Consider the following 25,334-nt stretch of genomic DNA (forward strand, 5'->3'; position numbering starts at 1 on the left):
CTAACCAGGCTCTTTACACGCTTTTTCCCAATTAATTCTCACAAGTTTGAAAAATAGATATTGTTATTCCTGTTCATGAGATGAGAAAATCAAGGCTTAGAGGATTTCTGTAACTTGCCCAAAGTAAACAGAGAAACCAGGTTCAAACATTTTATGAATATAAAGCCTGCACACTTTCCACATTACCATGCTAACTCTCGACAAAAGAGCCCACATCCTTATGTTCAAATTGTTTGCAGTCGTATCAGCTGAGCAATGGTAGGGCCTTGCGGGAGTGTAATATTTAAGGATAGCATACACATGCACTCTGTCACTATAAACCTTAAGAAGAAAAGTTCCAGGGAAAAAAAATCAAGAATCTCCTTTTCTCACCTCTTTCCAACTGGCTTATCTTTGCTGATGACAGAAAAAAAACAAGTGGTCAGTGTCTGTCTCCTTTATATTTACTTCAGTTTGATAGACATCGCTCACTGAATAGCTCACCCTCAGATGGTTCCAAGAGTTCAAAGGATGGGAATTCAGCCTTTACACTATACTGCATCTCAGCCACACACAAATCTGAGGCAAGAAGAAGTTCTGGAGTCTAAAGAAAAGAAGATGAAAGGAAATGAGAAAAGGTGGTCTAATTACACAAGTTGCTTGAGGCTTTCTGGTATATCTCCACCAAATGTAACATATTTCAATTAAGTTAGTAGATATTTAACAAAGGTGGCAAAGCTTTCTACTTGGTTTAACACAGAATTTTTTGACCTAATAGATTTTAAGCTAAAATCTCTTATAATTGGAATAGAGAGAGTATCCCCTGAAATCGTTTCCCAGAGGGAAGATGCTGACAGGAGTAGCACTAGTGATGCATACATATTTCAGTTTTATGGCCTCTGTTTACATAAATTTGACACTTTTCAGATAATGCACAAATGCTTTTACTTATATCAGGCAATACATCCCTAATTGTCAAAGAAGCAAATATCTCAGCTTTATGGTACCCAGAATAACCATTATGTGTTGTTTACTCTTTCCAGCACAATAAATATCAAGTGTTTTGTTAAGCTTGTCTTAAACAAAATAGAAGTCAATAAAGGCTGCAGTTATGCCACAGTGGAGAAATGTGAAGGCAAGCTACACTTCACATCAGTACCCAGACTGTTCAATAGGTCTGCGACGCACACATCACATTTCTAAGCTACTTCTTTATGCGGCGGATACGTAGACAGCACTTGTCAAGCGGTAATCATGTTCAGCTCGGCGTCTGCTGTGCTGTGCTCAAATCATTCGCTTTCCACCCCTGAGGTGAACAAATTTCTCCCAGAGCCGTTCTGTCCTTCTACAGGCATTACAATCTGTAGGCTGTCTCCAAGCTAAATTGCAACTTCTCTTAAAGCATCTTTGACAGAATGCGGCAATCCTAAATGTGGAATTCCAAAGTTTATGAACTATATAAATGAATGCACAAATTTGCAAATATTTTCTAAAAGTTGAAGTTTCTAGATTATTACAGAAGCTCTGTGCCATCATGGTTCTTGCCAGGAGCCCTAAGCTCTTGGTCATTCTACTGCAGGGCTCACTAAGAAGTCACTGGGATAGAGGTGGTGGTCCCCAGCTTCCGCCCATTGCATTTTCCCTGCAGGATAGGAGAGAAGAGATGTCTTAGGGTAAAGGGGTCCTTGGAGTTCCTCTGTCCATATGTGTACTTTTCCTAAAAGTACTCATAAATAGATACATATGTATGGGACTACAACTATAAGATATATATGTGTGTATGTATATTACTTGTGGTATATACCTTTCTGATTGTCTCATAAGGCATTGATAGACACCTATCTAGAAATTTTAAACAACGTGTATATTGAAAAATACTGAGTGAGTTGCCTGTCACTCAGTCTATATTAAATTTCATAAAAGTCTGTTTTAAAATATACTGTGACTTGGAGTTAAATGCTTAGGATACCCTTCTGAAGCTTTGGTGATGTGATTTTAAAATACCTTAAGGCAAACTACATGGCAGATGAGAGCGAATCTGAGAAACTTTCAGTTATCATAAGTGAAACTCCTCTAAGGTACTACGGCTAATAGAATCCAATAGTCTTATACGGTTAGTTTCATGATTGAAGTGTCCCAAAAGCAGACCCAAAATTCACTAATGAAACTAGCAAACAGTGATGGAAGGAAAAGGTGCCTTATATGCGAGGTGTTTGTAAGTGTCAGTAAACTGTTAATTGGAAAATTGGAAGAGTCCTATTGAGTATAATGCTACAAAATCATTTAAAATTAAGCCTTCACATTTTGTGGAGTTGAATTGCACTTTCCTTGTTCATCCTAATTAACTATAAAAGCTGAATCTTTGTTCAGGCAAGATTTATGGGGAAAAGTGGTAAAGCTGATGAAGAAGACATAACCCAAGGAGAGTTAGACAAGCAAATAATTTGTGAGGAAATTATATGTCTGAATAATTTGTCTCAGAAGCAAATGAAGATAACTTGATAATCTTTGGACTATTAAATCTAGGTACCTGGGTTTTAATTTTTCTTTTGCCACTGACAAATCGAGTCATAATAGACCATTTAATATCAATGAATTTCTCTGACTAATAGCTCAGCAAATGGTAGCCTATAGCCTTGAAAAAACGTGTGTCAAGCCTCTGCTTATTTATTACGATAGAAAGTGGGAGACGGGTTTAGGCGACACTCAGATTGCTTTCCAATGGTCAGACAACAGACTTCGCTTCCACGAAGGGTTGTTCTGTTGTGCAAACTCTTTATTGAGGCAGCGGGGCGGTACTGGGAAAGAACGGTCCTCGGTGTCAGAATCGGGGTTAGAATCTCGTCTCTGCCACTTGCTTGCTGCTCAGTCTTAGACAGACTTTTATCTCCCCCGAGACTCAGTCTTCTCATCTGTAAAAATGGGGAAAATACTATCTCTGACTGTAAAAGTAAATCTTCTCTCAAAGGGATTCATCCCATGGAGATAAGCAGACCGGTGATGACAGGGTAGTTTCGTAAGTGCCATCCTGGAAACGTGTAGCTGTCACTGTGGGGTCCCTGCTGGCCCTTGTCTGTCAGCCCTCCTTCCAGCTTCTTCATCCACCAGATAAAGGGATAGAACCACCACCTCTTGACGTCAGAGCTTCTTGACGGTCCCAATGCTTCATTTACACTGTTGTGTTCAACCCTCACAGCCATCCTGACGTAGGTGCTATTCCATTTTATCGGTGAGAAAGCCGAAGCTCAGGTAGAAGACATAACTTGTCCAAGGTCACACAGCTAGTAAGTGGTAGAGCAGGATGAACTCTAAAAGCTACATGACAGTAAAATTTAGTGCTTTAAAAATGGGCTTAGTGTTTTCCATAAAAAAAATCACTTCTGGTCTAACACCCTTGTAATGCTTCGTTTGTGTGGTCCCTGCCTCTCACTGTAAACCAGAGTATCCAGAGTACAGCTTTAAATAGCGATAATCACGGACTCCCTGGATTCTGACAGCCGTGATAAATCCCGCTCGAATCATGCATAAAAACATATGTCATCTGTTTGATAAGCAGTCATCTGCTATTGCTTGACCTAGCAATGAATTAATAAGGCAGAATATGTGACAACTCAAGGCATATGTATGAAATATGTCATTCCCGAGGGATGCACATGTGATTCTCACCTCCCACCCTCGTGGCAAGGTTTGGGCTCTGAAATGGTATATATGGAGATTGGCTCACACTTAGCAATTGGGTAAAATCTGGGAATTTTCAAAACTATTTGTAAAAAATGAGTTCAGAGACAGGTCCTGATATAAGCCGAGGCCAGAAGAGGTGACAGTGTTGGAGAGAATGGCTAATGGGTGTGTTAATTACCTGGGTTCCAAAAGCTCCCTGTGAAACTCTTAAGTCCAGCACAAAGCCCACGCCTGTCTCCCCAGACCCTGCTGCACAGAGGCTCTGCTGAGCATGAGAACTAGGGTTGCAGCCCCCCGACTCTGGAGCCTGGCTCTTTGTAGACATGGGCTCAGAGAGCCAGAGGGAGAGGCAGGACAGACTCAGTGATCTCTTCTGCCAACCGCAAAAGTCATACCACCAATTTCTTCATTGCATTCCTAGATGTCGCCTGGCCCAAGATTTATATTCTCCCTCCAGCTGCACGACGCTAATGAAAGGTTTGAAATATTGTAAGCAGCAGGCTATGAACGTGTTGTCTGGAATACCAAAAGAGAAAAGAGAGTGTGTCCCACTATTTACTCGTTTTAAGATGATAAACCACTTGTGGGAGCCAGTTCATAAATGCCCTATCAGTAGAGAATGGCTGGCATAGAGTGCAGGAGTTAGAGAGATAAATTCAGCCAAATTTCATCTCCTGAAATGCTTGGAGCTTCTTGGCTAAAAGGCAGTCTTTCAATTATTTGTTTATGTGCCAAGAAAAACCTGGAATCCTGAATTTCTATCATAAGTTAAACCAAGAACTCATGACAAAGAAGGGAGATCTGAAAACTGGGAGAGAGATTTTCTTTTCTAACCTGAAATTCCAGGACATCTTCAAATGCAGCCTCAAGTCCTTATAGCAGTGATGTATAGTCACCCAGAAGAGATCCAGTAGTGACTACTATGTGAAGGAGTGCCTCTCTTTACACACACACACACACACACACGCTTCAAAAGTATGTGAATCAAATGTTGATAAATAGTATACCCTGGCGGTAAAGAACACACATGGACGTGAAGGCTTCATTTCTGCACTTTTCTTCTTGGAAACATTTAGGAGCATCATTTTATCTCTATGAGCCTCTGTATCTGCATATTTCAAGCAGTATAATTGAACCTGTGCAGTTACCGTGTTGCGATGATTAATAATGTGTGTCTGAGGTGCTGGCACAGTGCTGGGCAGGTAGCCCACCCACACTGCTCTAGTCTTCACGATCGCCTAATAGCAGTTCCATTTAAAATTCACCTTGGAATCTACTCTTCAGAATGCACAGTGGCAAGTTCTCCCTTAAAACCAGACTCCTCTGTAAAGTGAATGTATCTTTCCCTGTTATTTTAAATTTTATTAAGTTATTGTGAGAAGAAGTAAGATTACATATCTAGAGTGCTTAGACTAATGCTGGCATTTAATGAGTGCTCAGTAAGTATTTGCTATAATTGTTATAGTATTATTAGTATTATTGATGTTTTTAAAAGTCTCTGGTTGACTCAAGTATGCTTGAGCTACTTATTAAACCATATATTAATGTGGAAGTAAAGAAAGAGTCTGTAAGAAATTCTTTGGATTACCTGTAGAGGAAACTAATTGTTACCAGAGAATCAAACTTCTCTGTTGCTCATGGGAGTGGTGTTCTTAGGATATCTTTAGAAACTGAGTTTTCTAAGACTTGCATGAGAAGATGAATGGTTTTTACTGGAGTGGAATTATATTTCGCAGGTTGTGAAGCCCCGTGTCCCTTAAACTGGTCCTGACAAAGGTGCAGCTGGGGTTCCAGTAGAGCCAAAAGGAGGGCTAGTGTCCAGAGTGTCCGTCCCACGTTGGAGCTGGTCTGGCAGAGCGTCAGGCTAGTTAAAGTCCGTTAGTCCATTGTGTGGAGCCCACTTGGCCGTGGGCCACGCGAGCAGAGGAAGGGGAATGCTTCCCCTGCAACAGGAGCCAGGTGCAAACAGCAGGCGAGCAAGCGAGAGAGCCAAAAGAAGGAGCTCCTCTTGTCCAGGAATTTAAATATTCAGGTTTTGCGCCCTTGCAGTGGCCACACCTATTCTGGCCACTGACTTGCTTCCAGATGTGACTGGCAAGTAAGCATCTTCCCATATCACTCAGACCTCACTGGGCATATGTCCAAACTGCCTTTGTCTACTCCCTTCCCTCATCAGTCAGCAGGGAACAGGCTGGAGAGTGTTAAATTGCAGCTTTCTAGCACAGCTCTAAATGGCACGCCTGTATTATCTAGTCTTCACTTTACTCCTTTCCTGTTAAATAATAACCAGGTTATTGCAACGGTATCACAATGGCATTGATGTATAATGAAAGAAGCATCTAAAGATGTATAAGATTACAATTAACCCCTAATATTTCTTCCCATGATTTATGTCTCTTATATACAACCAGGGGCTTCAACCCGAACCTCACTTTCCTTCCACCTGCTTTGCACTCTGATAACCTCTGGCTTCATCTGTTTTCTCCGTTACCACAAAGTCTCATCTGTAGTTTCGCTGTTTTGATTATTAATTAAAATAGACTCCCTGAAAAGCTTAGTTTTCCTCAGCATATTGGAAGCATCCTTTGGGGCATTGTTTCTAAGGCCACCACACATGTCAACACGAAATGGGCACTGGGAGTCTCACAGCAGGTCTTGGCCCATGTAGACAGACAGTCGCAGGTGGTCCTTGTGCCTCAGTCCCACCAATGACCCTCAGGAAAAGAGCCTGTTCTTCCAGCTCCAAAGTGCTGCTCATGGTTATAAATGTACATTGCTCAGTTTCCCCTCTCTGTTACTCCAGGATGCTAAGAATAGAAAGAGACTTTCAGCTTGTTTATTGGAAACCGAGTCTGAACAGTGGTGGTAATACTTTTGTTTTTCAGTTTCATTTAGACATTTGTCAGCATTAGTGACTCTCTGATCATTGATTTGTATCAATTAACTTGCCTGCAGTTGACACTTGTTTCAGTTCACACAAACTTGATTAACAGGGAAAAAGAAAAAGAGGGGAAATGGACTTTAACTGAGCCACTGAACCATGTCTGAAAGTTGCCTAAATTAGAAGATTTCATCATTGTCACTGTCAGAGCAACAGGTGAGGGCTTCAAAGGCCATTTTCTCCATAATCAAACCGAGACCCGGATGTTCCTCCCCACAGATATATGTGGATCATTATTTTTTCTAATGACATCCAGCGGTCACTCACACACCATCAAATTCAGACCTCTTAAAGTTATCCTGGTTGCATTTTGCTTTCTCTTATTTTTTCCATCAATCTTGACTTCATTCTAGCTACCCTAGACTGAAATTTTCTAAATGGAGACATCTTTACAGTATTATCACTGTAAAAGAGGAGTTCTTGGAGAGCCCTGATTTTACAAAAATGCCATCTTTTTCTCTACAGCTTACATTAGAAATAAAGAGAGAAAAAAAGGTCCCAACAATGATTAAAAAAAAAAAAGAAATTATTTAAGAGATATTGTTGTTCAAGTAATCCAGTTTTAAAGCTGTGGCCATTGTTATTAGAACTTTAAAACAAAAAAACAAAAAAAAACCTCTCAATCTTTACAATGAAGACATTTTCAACATTTTGTTTTATGAGTTATTTCAAGGAAATCTACGTCTATTTTAAATTTTCCCCTCAAAATGTACTCCAATCTCAATTGTGATCAATATGTATCACAATAACTTTGTAATTCCATGTTATTCATGGTTTTAAAAACTGAAGAACCTTAATTTCTCCAAATGTCTTATTTATTTCTATTAATGCTACCATTCAGCTCTAGTTGCTATTACATAAAATTATTGATTCTTATGATCCTCCGAGAATACTTAGATGTGGTCTGGCCCAGTGATTTTCAACCCTGTGTGCAGCAAGAATTTTTAAAACATGCAATACTTGACTATTTAGTCAGGGGCACTGACCTCTTTTCCCTGAGATTGCCAAATAAAAAATGACAACAGCCAACACAACAATAGTCTTCTGATGTGGATGAATCAAAATTATACCTATTTTTTGTCAGATCAGCAAAAAAATAATACATTTTTTGGTGTGCTGGAGAATTTTAGTAATTAATTTATGTGCGCCATGAGATGCAAAGGTTGAAAATCACTGGTCTAGCCTGTTGATACCCACATAGGTGCATACTTTTTCCTGAAGAATGGTGCCCTTTTTAAATAAGGATTAAATACTCACTACCCTGAAGTAATTCATATTTTTAACCAGAGTATTATGCTAATGTTAAGACCTTGTTGAATCTATGCATATTTCATAGCCTTGAGATCCTGAGAATGTCAGGGGGCATAATCTGATATCTAAGCCAAGGATTTCAAGTATATAGTCCTCTCTCTATTAGAAAATGTAGAAGCTACACTGAATTCAAGATTTTAAAGTTTTATTTAAATATATCTTTATTGATTTCAGAGAGAGGAAAGGAGAGGGAGAGAGAGAGAAATGGAAACATCGATGATGAGAGAGTCATTGATCGGCTGCCTCCTGCACGTCCCCCAACTGGGGATCGAGCCCGCTACCCGGGCATGTCCCCTGACCGGGAATGGAACCCTGATCGCTTGGATCCTTGGTCGACGCTCAACCACTGAGCCACGCCCGGCTGGGCAAGATTTTAAAGTTTTAAATTGGGATTGGATATGGTAATAAAATCCATCCCTCTAGACATCTTGACTCTTTGGTGATGAAGCCAGTCCGAGACTGCTGGGATTGTTGCTCATCAGTCCTTACTGGAAACAACATCAGGGAGAAGCATAGGAATTATCACTGCAGTTCAAGCACATGAGCAATAGCAATGCCAGAGGCAGAAAATGGGCAATTTCATGCTCATTGATTTCAGAGAGGATTTACAAATTGGCCTGGCTGGAGAGACCACTCTTCCAGAAGGCCTGCAGGCATCACCAAGCACTGTTACACAGACCACTTCCACAGGTTGACCAGAGGCTCGGGGCCACAGCGGTGTATTTATCTCTGTGTGAAGATCATAGGTCGGGTTTTGTGCTAAAGACCTTCCTGATTCCAAGAGAACTGTGCAGATGCAAGGAAGTGACCTCGGGTCTGAAGAGTTTAAGGAGATAGTACCATGGAAGAGTCTTCCCCCATGCCCTTCCCGCGAGGTAGGACCTGACTTTTCATTCTAAGTTGTCCTCTACTAGCTAGGGGGTAGTGACTCAATACTATTTCCTCTTTCCACCCTGAAGTGCAAATTGACTAATCAGATATTATTGCGATCAATCAACTGCTCCAGGAAATCTGACCTTTGATGCATCCAGTTGTTCCCATGGAGCAGCCATTGTAGGGCTGATAAAAATTTGAAGTGGGTCAAGAAGGGATGGAATTTACCCAACACCATAACTTTGACACATTTTCATTCCCACTTGAAGAAATCATTTCACACACAATTTGATGCTTAAAGTATTTGAGGCATGGGATGCTTCTGAAGCTACCCTGCCAGCTTCTTTGTGGGCTGCCACTGTCAGTCAGGTGACAATCAAGATAGGTATATCCTCACTACTTGTGCTATTGCTGTTGGTCACATCAGTTGGATCAGGGCATCCAAAACTTTTATGTCCATGCAAATCACCTGGAGGTTTTGTTAAATGTAGGCTCTGATCCCATAGGTCTGGGTGGGGCCTAAGAGTCCACATTTCTGACAAGCTGCCAGGTGATGCCCAAGTGGCTCATCCATGGACCACATTTTGAGTCATAAGAACTTAGATATGGACCAGTGAGGGAGAAAAACGGGCTTGTAAGAACAGGCCTTCAGCTTTCTGAGCTGTGTGGTTGGCATTTCTTTAGCTGTAATATTTAATCCCTAAAATGGTTGTGTGATTGTGATTAATATAATTTTGAGGGCATTCTATCACTGTGAAGAAACCATTGCACATTTATTTAAAAATGAATGTATGCTCTGTTTGGATGACTTTTTCAATGTTCAAAGGCAAAAGACCTGGTTCCCTTTAAGAATATAGAGCACATCTGTGTCTAGAGTATAAAACTGTGAAACCCTGCAGAGTCAGGATAGACATTAATGGTATGCAAATGCAAAACAAATAACAAAAGAGAAGAGGGAAAGTAGACCGTTGGAGGGGGAAATTGTCTCTTAATAGGAAAGAAACTATAATGGAGCTGCCTCTGCCTCCTGCCATCAAGCTCAGATCATTCTCACTCCCTCTAGTTTACAACTAGTTGTGTGGGCCACTTTATCTCATTAGGGAAGGAGGTGAAATTAATTCCAATGAGATCAGTTGTAATTAGCTACCTGTCATAGGCTCAATATGCCAGCGCCGTAGAGCTGAGATTATGTAGGACCCAGACCCTCTGACCCTAGGAAAGATTGAGGGTGCACTTTTTGTGTGACCCTAGAGAAACAGCATTATTTTAACCTGGGGTAAGAACTATTTGGGATTGAAGAGGAGTCTTTGGCCAAATCTTTGAATTTGCATTTCTTTAAATTATGCAGGGCACTATTATTGTAGTTATACATTATTTTAACAAGAAGAGAAAGACATGCTTGTATACATCCTGTTATCAAAACACTTTGACAGCTATCCTTCAGGAAATCTGGCTTAAATTGTAGTGTGCCATCAAACCACCAAGCAGCAAACTGAACTGGAGGCTAGCGTCTGCAAGAAAGAGCCAACATGCACGATGCTCCTGCTGGGCTGAGAGGAAATGTTCACGGGCCCTGAGGACTGAAAAGATTATGGTCCCACACCACACAAAACTTCCATGTTAGCTGAAAATTAAAATGGCCTGTTTCTTGATTTTTCTGATTGCAGAGTCCTGGGTAAATTTGTTGCCGTGAAGCTCCCTTTCGCCTCCCATTTCCCACCTGCAGCAGCGTCCCAAGCCCATGCTCATTTCCCCTCAGCTAATGAAGCACATGTTCTTGTCTGAGCCTATGGAGTAATAAGGACTCCGCGATCACCATTCTACTTAGAGCGTTATTGTCTGTTATCCAATTGATTCTTAGTTTGCACATAGTAGGCACTAAAATTCGTGGAATGTAATTGACTTCAAGGGACAGATTATTTCCTTTGCAGTGGATTTCATTTGGTTCATTCATGAAATACAGAGTTTTCTTCTGAGTTCGTAATGATGCGCGTGAGCATTGTGGCCTGAGCTGCCTGTCTCCCCGCTGCTGAGAAACGGTCCTAATGTTTAATTGCACAAAGTGCCTTTTATTTTTTTTCCTAATCAAGAAGTTACGGGATCTGCTAGCTTAGCAGGTGCCTCAATTCTGCATAATTAGTTGCTAGGAATTGTTTAGCATAGGCTTATTAGTCTCAGCCAAAGGAAATTAAATTTTTTCCTTCAACAAAGCCCTGAACACAGCTAGAGATTCTTGAAACCACAGTCATATCCAATTTGTCTGGGAAGCCTGGACCCTGGGAGTGGAAGAGGCAGGAGATGGGGAGACAAGAACCAGCCTGATTACACGTGGGAGTGATCTGATGCCAGGCATCCGAGGTTATGACCTGAGGGGAGCTGAGTCCATTCCGCAGGATGCGGTTCAGCTCCGACAGGGGCCCTGGTTGTGATGCAGAATGAAGCACTGCTTCCTAGGCGCCTGCTGTTTGCTTTCCACGTGTGTAACCCCAGCTTCGCTTGGAATATGTAATCCAAACAAATGATCTGTGTTTCCCCTCCTGTTTGTGGCACATGAGGAGATTGACCAAAATGGAGGGAATGACAGGGACAGATGTCCCCCCTGCCCTGCGTTGTTCCACTCTATTTTAAGTATATGCTTGACTGAGCCCTTTCTGTGCCTCTGTCACAATGTCAATTTTTCACTTAATGGGGGGATTTTCCCTCGCCTCACAGGATGACCTGGAAAGGGAACCCATGCTCTTCCTTGTTATGGCCAATATGCAGCCCTTTTGACAGTGGGTGGCCTTTATGTGTGACAGTGATTATCTATCTGCTAAGATGTCATTAGAAAAGGCTGACAGTTCTGAGACCCTGAGATGCGCGTAATGATTACTTGCAACATTCACTTCAGTGAGCACTAGCTCCCCAGCTGAAAGTCTACTTTGCTCCTATAGTGAATTTCAATAAGGATCCCTCATTAATATGACCCACCATCAAAGCCAAGGCTGGAAGTCTGGTATGAAAATCAGAATTCTTTTGCTTAAAGGCATTATTTTAAAGATTGTTCAATAACTCCTTCTGTAGTCTAAATGAAAATTAAAGGAAATACTTTAATATCCATTTTATAAAGAGTCACAGATTTTTAACATGCCATAAGTCAATATTCAATAGCTGTTGGGTGATGCCATGACTTTAAATGTAATAGGCTATAAAACTAGGGGGAAAATCAGAGGCAGGAGGGAAGAAAGCTCATAACAAATGTTTGACTTATTTCAGGTTGCTTATTTACAATAAATGCTTTATTTGCAATTCATTCATCTATCAGCAAACATTTCATGGATGCATACTATGAGTCAGGCACTGTTCTAGAGATATTACCTACTGATTGACTCCTTTCCTTATTGTTTGGCTGATTTTTTAATTCATTTATGTGATTAGATGGAACCTGAAAGTCTAGTTAATGTCTCCCTGAGAAAGAAGAATTAACACAGATCTTATATTCAGTGAACCTTTGAGGCCCTCATTATGAAACAGTGAATTGTATTAGCATTTATTTAAAATTTTTGTCTGCAAAGAAGTGAGATGAAAAGTATAAATTGGTTCTGTAGTACAATTTATGTGTACTTCATTTTAGACAAGCAAATATTTGGAGGAGAGGGGCATGAGGTTTATATACACACATGGCTATGATTGCTCGTTTTCATAGGCTTCATTGGAATTAACTTACATCATGCAAGGTCCCTGCTGGGGCACTGTGTCTGTTCGCTTACCTGTGTGACGCAGAAATGTGCACCTGATTACCTAGCAAGTCTCACTGCCTGTCCAAGAGGAAATACACAGAGGAAAGAGCATGGGAATAAAAAGAAAAGAAACGCAATCTAGATGTACTCTATATATGTCCTTCTATAGATTGACAGCTCTGGGCCTCAAGTTGTAACTATAAAATGAAAGAGTGACCTAGATCATCCCTTATAATCATGAAATTCTAGTGATATATCTGCCTGGCTGGGTGTGGTTCAGCGTGGCTCAGCAGTTGAGCATCGACCAAGGATCCAGGAGATCGGGGTTTAGCTCCTGGTCAGGGCACATGCCCAGGTTGCGGGCTTGAACCCCAGTCGGGGGCAGCCGACCAATGACTCTCTCATCATTGATGTTTCTACCTCTCTCCCTCTTTCTCCCTTCCTCTCTCTGAAATCAATAAAGATATAAAATTTTTTTAAAAATATTATAGAAATTCTAGCACTGTATCTGCACATCTCCATGAAGGGCCGCATGAAAAACCCTGACAGGAGATTCCATAGCTCTCCATGACTTTATGGTCAAGGATTAAAAGTACACCCCAGACATTCTCATGCTTTAGAATCCCATTATGGGACCATCTGCCACTAATCATTCAGTGTCTTCCTTCCATTTCTGTTTTCAAAGTTTGAATCAAGAGTTGATGTTGAGTAAATCACATCATGAGAGTTGATGTGTTCATTCTGTGATGGGTTGCTTTTTATAAAAGGCCCATAATGCCTCTTAGAGATTTAAAATGAAGATATATTCTTACAAAAAAATTCTTTAAAAATAAGCAGTAAATGGTGCCATGCTGCTCTGTTACTATTGTCTCCTTTTACTCTCATGATAAATGTTGTCAAGATTCTGCCTCACTTCCACTGGGAATTACTGCTTTCGCTCTGATTGACGCTGGCAAGCTATGTTTAGATAATATTGAACTTCTTATTTCAGTCTGATCCTTTGACCAGTACAACTTTTGGCTTCTAGTTAATTGTCTACATTTGTGTATCTCAGTAAGGGACTCTGAATACTGAGAATGAGGGTGGGAGCTGGGGAATGGATATGTAGAAGCTGGCCAGGTAGCCATCTATAATTCAGTTTCAACCTTTTAAGGATGTGCATACCTAGACTATCTCAGGTCTAGTTTAAAATACAGTGTAAATGAGAAAACAATTTTACCAGGGTTGACTACTTCTGTAATGCAAACTGGGTAAACTTCTAAAGACAATGGCTTCTTAAAATAGAGTATCAAGTGCAAAAAAATTCAGCATCTCCTGTGCACATGTGATCAAGTGCACATTTCCTCGTCACCTTTAGGAAATCCAACACTGGATCCAACCCAATATTTTAATTGGCTGGACTCTTAACAAGTTGAAAACTGAAGAAAACCTTTTGGCTTCCAAGATGCTGTCCCTAAAACTGGTTGTTATGATCTATATCCCCTGGTTCAGTGCTCTGTACCCATAAATACACTGTTTCAAAGTTTTGGAATAATTAAAGGAAATATATTTTTAATTGGCTGTATAAAGAATCCAGATCTGAACATATAGTAATCGGTTTTAGTAGATGCTAAATATATGTAAAGCATATTGCCTGGTTATTAAATCAACACTGTGATAAAAGCACTCAGATACTCGGGTGGGAATGGTGGGGCAAATAGACACTTTTGTTGTGTGATGATTACCTTTGTTTTGTGGTTTGTAATTATAATCAAAATTGCATTTGCAAAGTGAACAGTCGGAGACCTAGGATACTGCTTCATAAGCAAAAGGGATGCTGTTGATTGTATTGGTGTCTGAAAGTTGGTAGTTTATGGTTGGAAGAATATAAAGAATTGTGTGACAAATGAAATATAAACATGAAGCAGTGTGACTTCCATTTTTTAAGTTAATTGCAGCAGCAGTGTTCATCTTTCCTTTTTGTCACTGCTTATAAAGTCCTTGTTAGTTTTATGAAGAAATCGTGAATCATTTCCACCAGAAGTACATCCCAGAGAGAAATTGAGTTCCTCAATTTTAAAACACAAACCACTTAGTTGGGAGAATTAATGTTTTCAGATGACAGAGCCTTGTTGCTGAATTAAATCCTTGTTACGTTTAGTAGTTTTTGCCAAGCACAATATGATTCTTTTAAATCCTTTAACAATTTCCTATTATAACAACAACAAACCAACTGTATGGTGTGTCCAGAAGTAACATCTGGGTCATCTAGCTTGACTAGCTATGCTCGATAATTATTTTACATTATGTTTACTGGGGCCATATACATGCTAATCTTTACTCAGACAGCTCTTTTACTTTACACAAATGTCTGAATGCAAACTAAGAAGAATTCTTCCTTTGTATTTTAACCCTAATATATGCCATTCAAGATCATTACTCCTATATTCCAAGCCAGAGTAAATTCTTTTCTAGATTGAACAGTATTATTTTACTTAGAATCTGATGAATCCACCACCTCTAAGATCTTGTCACCTCTCCAGCTTCTTGCCTGACTCTCACAGATACACTGAGCTTCTGTCTTTCCATTGCTTTTTTATGGTTCTTCAGATTATTTTCATCTCTTTCTAAATGAAGGCCAGTCGGCTCATTGCAATATCCCTCTTCTTTTGCCAAACCATCACCCCTTTCCTGTTTTCAACCTCCCTTCTCTGGTCTTACTCTGAATGTCCCTGTTCCCTCCGTTTGGCGCTGGAGCCACTTCACACTTTCAAGAGCCCACTAACTCTGTGTGTCTTTCTTTCCCTGCAGTACTAATGACCGGTCATCTGCTTCTCTGAAATGTGACATGTCTTTTCATTTCCTTTGTTCTTCTACCTGATTATTCTTAGTGCCCATCCAGCTATTTTATTCCCTCTTTGTCTTCCTGTTACTGAAACTCACTGATACTTATTTATCAATGAATGTAGCTGACAGGCAAATAATTTGCATACTCTATTTGCATACTCCTTACCATTTTATTTCTTCATGTGCGCTATGCCTTGATCCTGACAACCCATGAGGTAGGTGAGAAAGTATATCCCTCTTTTAGAGGAGAGGAAACCCGTGTTCAGAGCATTTTAAATAACTTATCCCATAGCTCAGCCAAGGTTAGGACTGAGGCCTACTGACTTTCTACCATGCCGCACGGTACCATGCCATGCCATGCCATGCCATGCCACCTCTCTCTGGCAGAAGGACTGCAATCCACTGAACATCTTCACTGCCTTAGAAACTGGATGGAAATTAACCAAACCCTTCATTGTACCTTTGCAGATGAGAGTCCCTACACTAAATCCGCCAGCCAGACAAAGCCGCCTGATGGATCATTGGCTGTGAGGAGACAGAGCATCCCAGGTTAGACCAGATTGTTGGATTTTTCAGCTGTTTTATTTTGAACCCTGTTACTCGGTGATCCTAAATAACCCCACCTTGGTAATAAAAATGATGCTGTTCCGTACGCCATTGGCTGCCTTCTATACAACTTGTTCAAACAATCGTCATGAAAGCTAGACTTTGGAAAAGCTTGCAAACTTGTGAGAATTCATCTTGTGCGCAAATTCTTTGTGAAAATGACGTGAATTTGTATCAGCACTCGCTCACTCACCTGCTCTCACCTCTGTCTTCAGGGGATGACTTTCACAGAAGCATCTATTTCTTTAAGACTGAGACATAACAAAACTGCTGTGGTAGATCATGTATGTCCCGAATAAAAGCTATTCCTTTCTTCCTAGATCCTTGACCCTGGGCTTGCTTCCATGGGACAACTCTTGTAAAATTCTGAACTTTGTTTCCTTAGGAAGCTGCGATGAGGATTCTTGTAATACTCTAAGTGATACCTGTTGTTTTCAACAGAACATTTTCAAGAGATATCTTTAAATGTCTTTACCCCAGAACTTCAATATTTTAAAGCTTTGACTTTGAGAATGATATAAAGTTCTAAAATTAAAGGAGGAAGGATGTTCAAAATAGGATTTAAACTTTGTCTGAACTAAGTATTTCATGGAAAACCCCTTATGGAGGCAACTGTATGTAAGGGAAGGGTTAAAAGCATTAATACATTTATATATTTATCAAAAATAATGTCTTTACATATTTGATACAAGTAAGTTGAGTACAGCTAAACTTAGCTACAGGATTTTAGAGTCTAGAAGGTTTAGCAATTCAGGAGAAACAATGCAGTGCTCTCGACATTAAATTGAATGGTTTGGCCAATCTGTCAGTGAAAAGGGGAATTTTCCATTTGAATGAAGAGCAAGATGAGTTCTTTCTGAGCAGCCCTGCTCATGATGATTATTTATTTGTATAAGAACCACATGTGGTTATTTTTATTCTTATTTTGAAGGCTTAGGCTCATTACGAAAGTACATCGCTTATAAAGGGGCATATTGTGAGTGCATTCTCCATCCTTGTTTGTGTGCTTTGAATATTCTAAAGTAATTTAAATCCAGTAATTAGATGGCATCCCCCAGTCCTAAGATTTCTTCGATTTCTTCCTAGAAAATGTCAATCTTAGTGCAGCTCACATTTAGAAAAACCACTGCAGTCAGCCATGGGCTGTGTTCGCTGCTTTCTCCTGGTCAGCATTAAGGAAGTGCCCAAAGGTTGAAGTTCAAGAATGTCAGTGATCCGTCGATTCCTTCTTGTCTTCTCGGCATTAGCTGGTACTCAGCACTCTGTTGGGATGAGTAAAGAGAATCCCCACTGTCCTTAACACTTCATATGGTACGAAACAAAAGCACTGACCATCTCATGTTTTCCTTTCATGGGCTCTCTAATGTTATTTACTAAATTAAAACACGTGCCTGAGGGCCAGACTTTTTCTTAAAGTCACTGAGTAATTTTTAAAAGTCCATGTTAGCTGCACAGAAGTTGTTCATCCTAATCCTTAGTTCATGACACTTAAGTGATTCTTCATTATAGAATTTCCCCCTTTTTCCTCCTTATGACAATTTAAACATCACTGCAATCATGAGCTTGTTTTTTAGGAGTCATGGGTTATTTTTCTGGAGTTTGAACATGGACACACACCTTTTTCTCTCATAAGCTGGTGTCCAGGAGGGTCAAAGGTCTTCAAAATCTTCTTAGTTATTTAGAACAGGCCAAGAAAAAAGACCTCACCCACCAGAGGGCTAAGAAAACATAGTAGTTAGTAGCTGGTTATTATTTACCGTTTTCTTTTTTTATTTGACCTACATTATATTTTTAAATTTTTTGAATGAATATCCAATATTTAAAATTTGGGAGATGTTATATTAAAAACTAGAGATTTCTGGCTTTTCTTTAAAAAAAAGAAATGTATCAAAACTGGGAGAATGTGTGCCCAGTTTTGTCACATTTTCACTAGATCTTCTCTGTGTGTTTTTTCCTTTTTAATTGAATTTATTGGGGTGACATCAGTTAATAAAAATATATAAGTTTCAGGTGTACGATTCTATATACATCATCTGTATATTGTATTGTGTGTTCACCACCCCAAGTCAAGTCTCCTTCCATCACCATTTATCCCCCCTTTACCCTCTTTTACTTCCCCCTACTCCCCTTTTCCTCTGGTAATCACCTTACTATTGTCTGTGAACTTTCTATTATCTTGAGAAAATCAGGGAACTTCTTGGATGCTTCCTAACTGACTTCTGACACTTGGAGTTCTGAACCCTTACTGTCCTCTTGCAAGTACCTATTCTTGTTCTGACAAGAGGAAGGGAGTCTTCCCTGATCTTTGGCTGAGACTTCACCTAAAACAAAGGCAGATCTTAACCAGTCACCTACCATGTCTACCTTTACCCCCACGAATTCCACAAGAGAGAAATGCAAAGAGGAAAGGGCCAGGGGAAAGTGCACTCTGTATTGTTTGCTGGAGTTTCGGCTGAAAAATCCCAAAGTGTCCTCCTGATGAACTAAGTTGGACACATGGGGCTGTAAGAGCAAAGCGCAAGTTTACAGCCTTTGATTGTCCCTCCTGTGCTCACCTCGCAATCTTACTCCCCTCAGAGGCATCACTGCCACCCTGGGAGCGAGGAAAACTGTGTCTAGAGAAAAGTGCACCAAGGAGGAGAAAGAAGGCCGAAAGGAGAGCTCGGCCCACCTGCCAGCGCCAGAATCGTCCCAGTGCAGAGGCATTTCTCAGTGCAGAGGTGGCCCCGGGGCCACTGTGCTGCCCCAGTGACTGGGGAGTAAGCCAACCGAAGGGAGCTGAAACCTTAAAAGAGCTACGGCTTTTCCTCGCATCTCCCCACAGCTCCACTCCCAGGGAGCCAAGGATGGTGGTTGAATTTGACCATTGAGCACTTTTTCTGATGGAAGGGGGCAAGGAAGTAGAGGGTAGTGGAAGGATTTTAAGCTTGTCTATCCAAGTTTTATGAAAGCTTAGGCTGTTCTTTGAAACTTATTCTACAAATGTAGACCTGGTACTTCTGGAGTAAATATTTACACACATATAAATTCTTAAGATTTCTTAACTTGGGCTCCACATTCTCTATAGCATAATAAACAGTACCTTTTAATAATTCTGTCCCAAAGAGGTAACCTTGAATATTAATAGAAATATAATTTGCTTTTCACTCATATCAAAATTCACTACCCCTGTCTAAACTCAAAATTACTACAACAATTACTTTATAATCACAAGTCAAATATGTGCCTTCATTAAATGACAATTCTAAGTGTAAATCCCTTCATCTCCTTCTTTGCTCTTCTCAAGAAAGAGAATGGATTAACCATCCCATAGGAGCAAAATACATTTGCTTTGGATAAAGGAAAAATGCATTATTCATATTATTTGGAAATTCATCATTTTAATCATGTCTCTTATGGCATAAAATGTGTAAGGAAAAATATTTTTACTCTCTCCTAAGTTTTTGTAAGACTTTTAATAATGATGATAGAAATTAAAAAAAAAAGGTCAAGTATCCCTATGGCATGAAGTTTAAATTCAAATCAAAGACAACATTCTGGTAAAAAATAATTAAGGATGAATATTTTCAATCTCGTTTCCACCCATATTTTTTCAAAGAGAAGATGAGTTTCAAGTAAAAGGTATTTTTAATTCACAGACTGTACCGCACATCTATGTTTATTAAAATGAATGTATTGATTTGGTGCTTTTTATTTGACAGATTACTGGTGTATTGAAGTTTGACCACTTGAATGGTCTGTCCAAATTATTAGAGGAAATTTGTACAGACTCTTGGTTTGACAGATTTTGCAATAATTTGTGGCTTTACCCACTTAGAGATGAGGCATTTAATCATGTCTGTCTAACGTTAGTGGAGAGAAGACAGGCTGCTACCCCAGACCTCAAAGACTGGAGTTTGTGTAGTATTTGTTTGACTTGCTTGCCCTTTCCAGGCAGGACAGCTTTCTTTCTTACGCTGGTCTTGACAAAGAATTTTGGGCAATTCACAGACGCTCCGTAATGTCAAGCACTCACCTCTATTGCATTTTTTTTTTTCTTTTCTTTTTAAATCTTCACCAGAAGACACGCTTAGAGAGAAAAAGGGAGGGAGGAAGGGAGGAAGTAAGAGAGAGAGAAAGAGAAATTTCGATGTGAGAGAGAAACATCGATCCATGGCCTCCCATATGTGCCCCAACTGGGGATCAAACCCGCAACCCAGATATGTGCCCTGACTGGAAATTGAACCCACAGCCTTGTGGTGCACAGGACGATGCTCAACCCACTGAGCCACTCTGGCTGGGCTCTGTTGCATTTTCAAACTTGGTGTCCCAGGAAAATTAGCTTAACGTGGTAGTCAGAATGAGACCACAGAGTATGTGTGCGATTTTTTTGTTTCCTTCCACTACATGAGAAAAGATGCAGACCAGTTTGGTCATATAGAATGGACTTGATAGGAATGAAGCCTGTCTTCTTCACATTTAGGTTTTTGCAGGGGGTGGGGATAAGATGCTGAGTGCATGAAATGTCCATTAGCCCAAGATGTATACACTTGGCTATTTAGAATACATCCTGGATCGTCAACACCTACTGAAAAACCAAAGTCTGGAGACTAATACAGCACCCTCAGCACCAAGGAGAATCTGGTCACCTTGAATTAAGGGGACAGGGCAAGTATTTTGAAGGTTCTGCCCTCTCTTTTCAGCATTTGCCTGTCTTTGTTAGCACACAATTTGATGGTTCATTGGTCTAAATTTTCATTATTACAGCAGGCATATAGTGTGACATTTGCACTGTTCAGGTGTATGAAGGGCAGTTACTCTGGTTTTCGGGACAGGTTCTGCTGCTGTTTTTTAGTTCCACCATTGAACCCCTCCATAAAATGGGCGAATTTTACAAGAGGAAACCAAAGTCGGTTGAATGAAGCAAGTATGAAATGTCGTACAAATAACAGTGCTGCACAATGCATATGTATATCAAATCATCACATTGTGCACTTTAAATATCATGCCTTTTTTTCCAGTTACACCTCAGTAAAGCTAGGGGAAAAAAAGAGGTAAAGCACCATTGCATTTGCAAGGTACTCTCAAATGATTTAGAAAAAAGTAAGTGTCTATGTGTGGATGAAGGAATGCTTTATAGTTTTCTGCAACTCATAATTTTCCAATTAGTTCTAAATAATTTTTTTTTAAAAACCATGGTGCTACAGATGCTGCCTAAAGCTGTCAAGTCAAACTCTGCTATTAGTGAGGGGATGATCCACATGGGAACATACCAAGGGACAAGGACCTTTGCTACTCAGTCAGTCTGTCCCTGCATCCTCACATGCGCCCAGTGGGCCAGGGCAAGGACATCAGGGACCTAAGGCTCAGGGTGTGCCCCACCAGAGCCTTCACATCAGTATTAAAAACCCAAAACAATGAAGTGTACATGTGTTACAGTTACTGAATATTTACAAAATTAGCAAGACTATATTACTTTTTTGGAGAGAAGTTTCTAAGATCATAAAGTTGGGGAGACACTTGGTAGCACTGCAAATATGCAAGAGATTCGGCCTACACGCCCATTTGTTTATTGATTTGTGTTTTCCGTAGCACTTATCACTCTCTGAAATCAACTGCTATTTGTTTCTCAATCCCTCACTAAAATGTAAGCTCCCCTAAGACGGCGCTTAATGCGTCTTGTTCACTATGGTATCTCCAGTGCATGGGACAGTGCTTAGCGAAGGAACTGATCCAGCCACCGCCTGTGACTGAGCAGGCAGAGAGCAGCAGGCAGGCTCCCTCAGTGCAGACTCTGCTGCCTCCTGCCTGGTTCTCTTTCCTGCCAGAACATGCAGCGCAGTCTCTGTTGCATGCTTTCTGACTCGCATGCTGCGCACGTCAGCCTTGAGGCTGCACCAAATTTGACATTCCTAAGGAAATCGCCTGCTGCCCAACACTAATGAGTGAGATATAGGTCAGCTAGGAGCTAGAGAATTTTAAAGGCCAGAGGTCTCCCCCCAGCCTCATCTGTTTCTGTTTGAGCAGAAAATGTCTGTTAAGTCTTGTAACACCTTAAGAGAAAGGTTGAGCACAATTTAACAATAAAATTGACAAGATGAGAATGATTTATTAAAGTGTTCGGCTATGGAAAAAGGCTAAAAAAATCTGCAAAAAATAGCCGGGGTCTATAAATAGAGTGGTGCAAAGCAGAACTTATTGCTTACTGTGGCAGGCACACATTCAGGGTTCCCCCCAGAGAACTGAGCCGCTTTGCCCTGTGGCTGGCTGTGCGTACCGAGTTCACCAGCAGTGCCGGGCACTGCGAGCAGCTTGATTTGTGTGTTCAGTGCTGCGGCTTCGTTAGTGATTCAGAGAAATGAGTCTATTATGTGTGAACTTCTCTCACACCTTAGTAAACATAGGTGAAATAGAACCAACTGGTACATGTGCAGCAAATGATTTTTAAACAATAATCCTTCCAGCATGCAACTTAGGGGGAGATTATTTGTAATGAATTAGTACTGTGCCTTGATATTTCCCAGGCCCCTGTTACAGGAGTGGGGGATTTGGTCAGCATAATGCTGTGGGTACACACAGGGTTCAGATTGAGTGACACAGATGGTGGCCAGCACAGCCTCCCAGTGACTGAAGAACATCTTACAAGGGGGCTTAAGGATATGTGCACAAGAGCTATGGGAAGAAAATCTTTTCCCTTTATTACTCTGAAGAAAAATTAACTCTCCCACTCTTTGGTGGGGAGAGCTTCAGTCCAGTGTTTTTTTTAATAAAGTGATCTTAGAAAATTAGGTTAGGTGCAAGCTATATTGATTGGCGTTGGGGAAAGTGAAGAACTGTCTCACATGGTTTTCTGTAGAATAGAGCAGTTGGGCCCATTAATACTTCTCTCTTGTCCATTGGGCTTACATGACTTAGAACGGCTTCCCAAATTTCAGTCACTCACATGTCATCTTCATAATGTTTGTTATATATCTGTGTTCCACCTAAAATATTAAGTATAGTACCATACTTAATATTTTAGATGCATTTGAATTAGTTCACTCTTACTTATCTTTATCTTAACCTTTATTATCTAGATTTGATATGCTAATTATATTTTTCTAATATAAATTTAATTTTTTTTTAACTCTGACAAGTTTTTAAAGGTTTATATGTCCTTCTCAAATACATCCATCAATGCTTACACGCACCATACTTTGGCAGACACTGGCTTAGAAGGAGATTCTTCTCAGGAGAAATGGCTGAGAACCCCTATGCTACGTACTTTGTCAGTACATTGATAAGTAGTTGTTGATTGATAGTTCAGAAATAGGTCATTTGAATGGGAGTGAAAGGTATTTAGGGCTTTTGCTGCAAAGTGAAAAGAAATACAAAGAAATACTAAAAGAAAAAGCAGACTTTGAACAATATTAACCCACAGCGTAGGGAAGAACAAGAATGTGATGATCACCAGAGTGACCTCATCTAGAAAGAGTCAGGGAAGCTGGAGACAGTTATCAAAACACTAGTTGCCATTCATTTCAGGGTATGTTCCAAGTATTGGACTAAGCATTTTTGTAAATATCGTTTTGTTTCGTCCTCACGACACCTCCAGGAAGGAAGTTTTGTTCATTCCCCTCTAACAGGTGAGCAAAGGAGCTCAGAGAGCTAAAGAAACCCACCCAAAGTCGCAGGGCTAGAAAGCAGTGGAGCTTGGATGAAACCTAGACAGCAGCGTGTGTGTGTGTGTGTGCGGGTGTGGCTGGTCTAGTGGAGTAGGGTAAATTGAGGAGGAGGAAGAGGGAAAGTAAAACCAAAAAAGGGAAGTTTTTGAAGAGGCTGGAGGGAGGCCATCCAGCCTGCAGTGGAGGTGTCAGCAGGAGGGAAGGCAGGCTAAAGTCCGGGCACAAAGACAGAAGGATGGCAAGTTTCCTGCTGAGAACATATGTGAGTCCTGTAATGATTTGCTGGGTTTCTTAGTGAAATAGGACATGAGGTCATCAGAGAGAAAAAGGAGAGGAAGTGGATGTTATAAGCTTATACAGAGGAGAAGAGGTGTCATTTCACTGCCTGGGGCAATGGCCAAGGATTACTGTGCAGCCCTGTAGATCCCTAACTAAATAGTACCCTTTTCTCTCTTAGAAACCCTACCTCTTCAAATCAAAGAGGGATGAAATGAATTTACCCATGTAATGTTCATGTCCCATGTCGTCCCCATATACCTAATTCCATTCTCCCTGGGAGCTCCTCTACAACTTCTCCCTTCCACAATGAACACCCAGGATATTATGTACTTTTGTTAAACCTTTTGGCAGTTTAGCTCATCCTGTATCAAGTTTCTCTACAATTATTTTCCTGGGTTCTAGACTTATCTCTAATTTAAGGGTAAGTCCTTTAAATTCAAGAGAAAAATTTTTATTAAAAATTCCACCAGCTGGTGTGGTCCATATTTGTTGCATTAGACTCTCCTTTCATCATCTGCTGTAGAATGTGATCAGTATTATGCATCAAGCTTTACAAAAGAATGAACTGGAATGAAGGAGCGTGCCTTGTCAGTGCTCCTACTGCTATTTCTCTAATAAACACCTAAACCTACCACACACTCCCATGTGCGCACGCACCTTTCCCTGCTTTCCTCTTTGAATATAGGAAATTCCACATCTAGCTTCTGCTTCAGTATTTTTAGAGACAGGAAACACTGTCTTACAAGGTAGCCCTGTTTTTTCATATGTCTGCCTGTTAAGAAGTATTCCTCATGCCGTTGGACTGAAGTTCCCCACCCTGTACCTCTACCCATTGGCTCTTCTGATTATTTTTAACTCCCCCAAAGTAAATTTTTCAGGTACTGTAATGCACCTGTTGTCTCTTCCCTCAGCCATCGTCATCATATTGTTGTCATTGTTTAACCAAGTAAAGCATGTTCCTTCCTCCCACCTTGCCTCTGTGGCCTATTTTTGTCACCCCAGTAGTCTTTCTGCAGCTTCTCAGTGCTCCTTAGCCTGTGGCAGCCAAACTGAACCCTTCTGCCAGCTGTGGTCTGAAGAGAACAGAATGCGAGGAAACCTTTACTTTCCCTGATAGGGATGTTCTACTTAATTAGTGGAGATTAAGATTATATTTTACCTTAAATAATTATGTTTATTTACATTGAACTTTTAGTCAACTAAAACTTATAGGTCGTGTCCTTATGAATTGCTCTTAAGAGTTAGGCTCCCTCGCTTGTACAATGCTGGACAACTCTACACCCTTCGTTCAGTTGTCTGTACATTTATTTCTATTATATTCAGATGGTAAGATCTGAGAAGAGGAGGGGAGGGAGGCCATTAACAATTATTGGGCATCTGTCATGTACAAGTCTTATTTATTCAACATAAACAGTTAATTATCCTAATTTTATGGAGGAAGAAATTAAGGCTCAGAGAGGCTTAAGTAACTAGCCC

General features: G+C 40.4%; 1 protein-coding gene across 3 annotated transcripts in view; it reads left to right on the plus strand.

Annotated features, from left to right (window-relative positions):
- GRIP1 (glutamate receptor interacting protein 1) overlaps nucleotides 1-25,334 on the plus strand; it is a 609,495-nt gene that overhangs the window by 433,725 nt on the left and 150,436 nt on the right. For 2 of the 3 annotated variants that reach the window (XM_016199615.2, XM_087814556.1), the window contains exon 1: nucleotides 15,526-15,879. In XM_016199615.2, coding sequence (XP_016055101.2) covers nucleotides 15,663-15,879 — 217 coding nt within the window. In that variant the 5' untranslated portion in view covers nucleotides 15,526-15,662. Of the gene's footprint in view, nucleotides 1-15,525; nucleotides 15,880-25,334 lie in introns of those variants that run through there. The other variant, XM_087814557.1, reaches the window with a different exon arrangement.

The sequence above is a fragment of the Miniopterus natalensis genome, chromosome 2, assembly GCF_054644295.1.
Source record: "Miniopterus natalensis isolate mMinNat1 chromosome 2, mMinNat1.hap1, whole genome shotgun sequence".
Lineage (NCBI taxonomy): Eukaryota > Metazoa > Chordata > Mammalia > Chiroptera > Miniopteridae > Miniopterus > Miniopterus natalensis.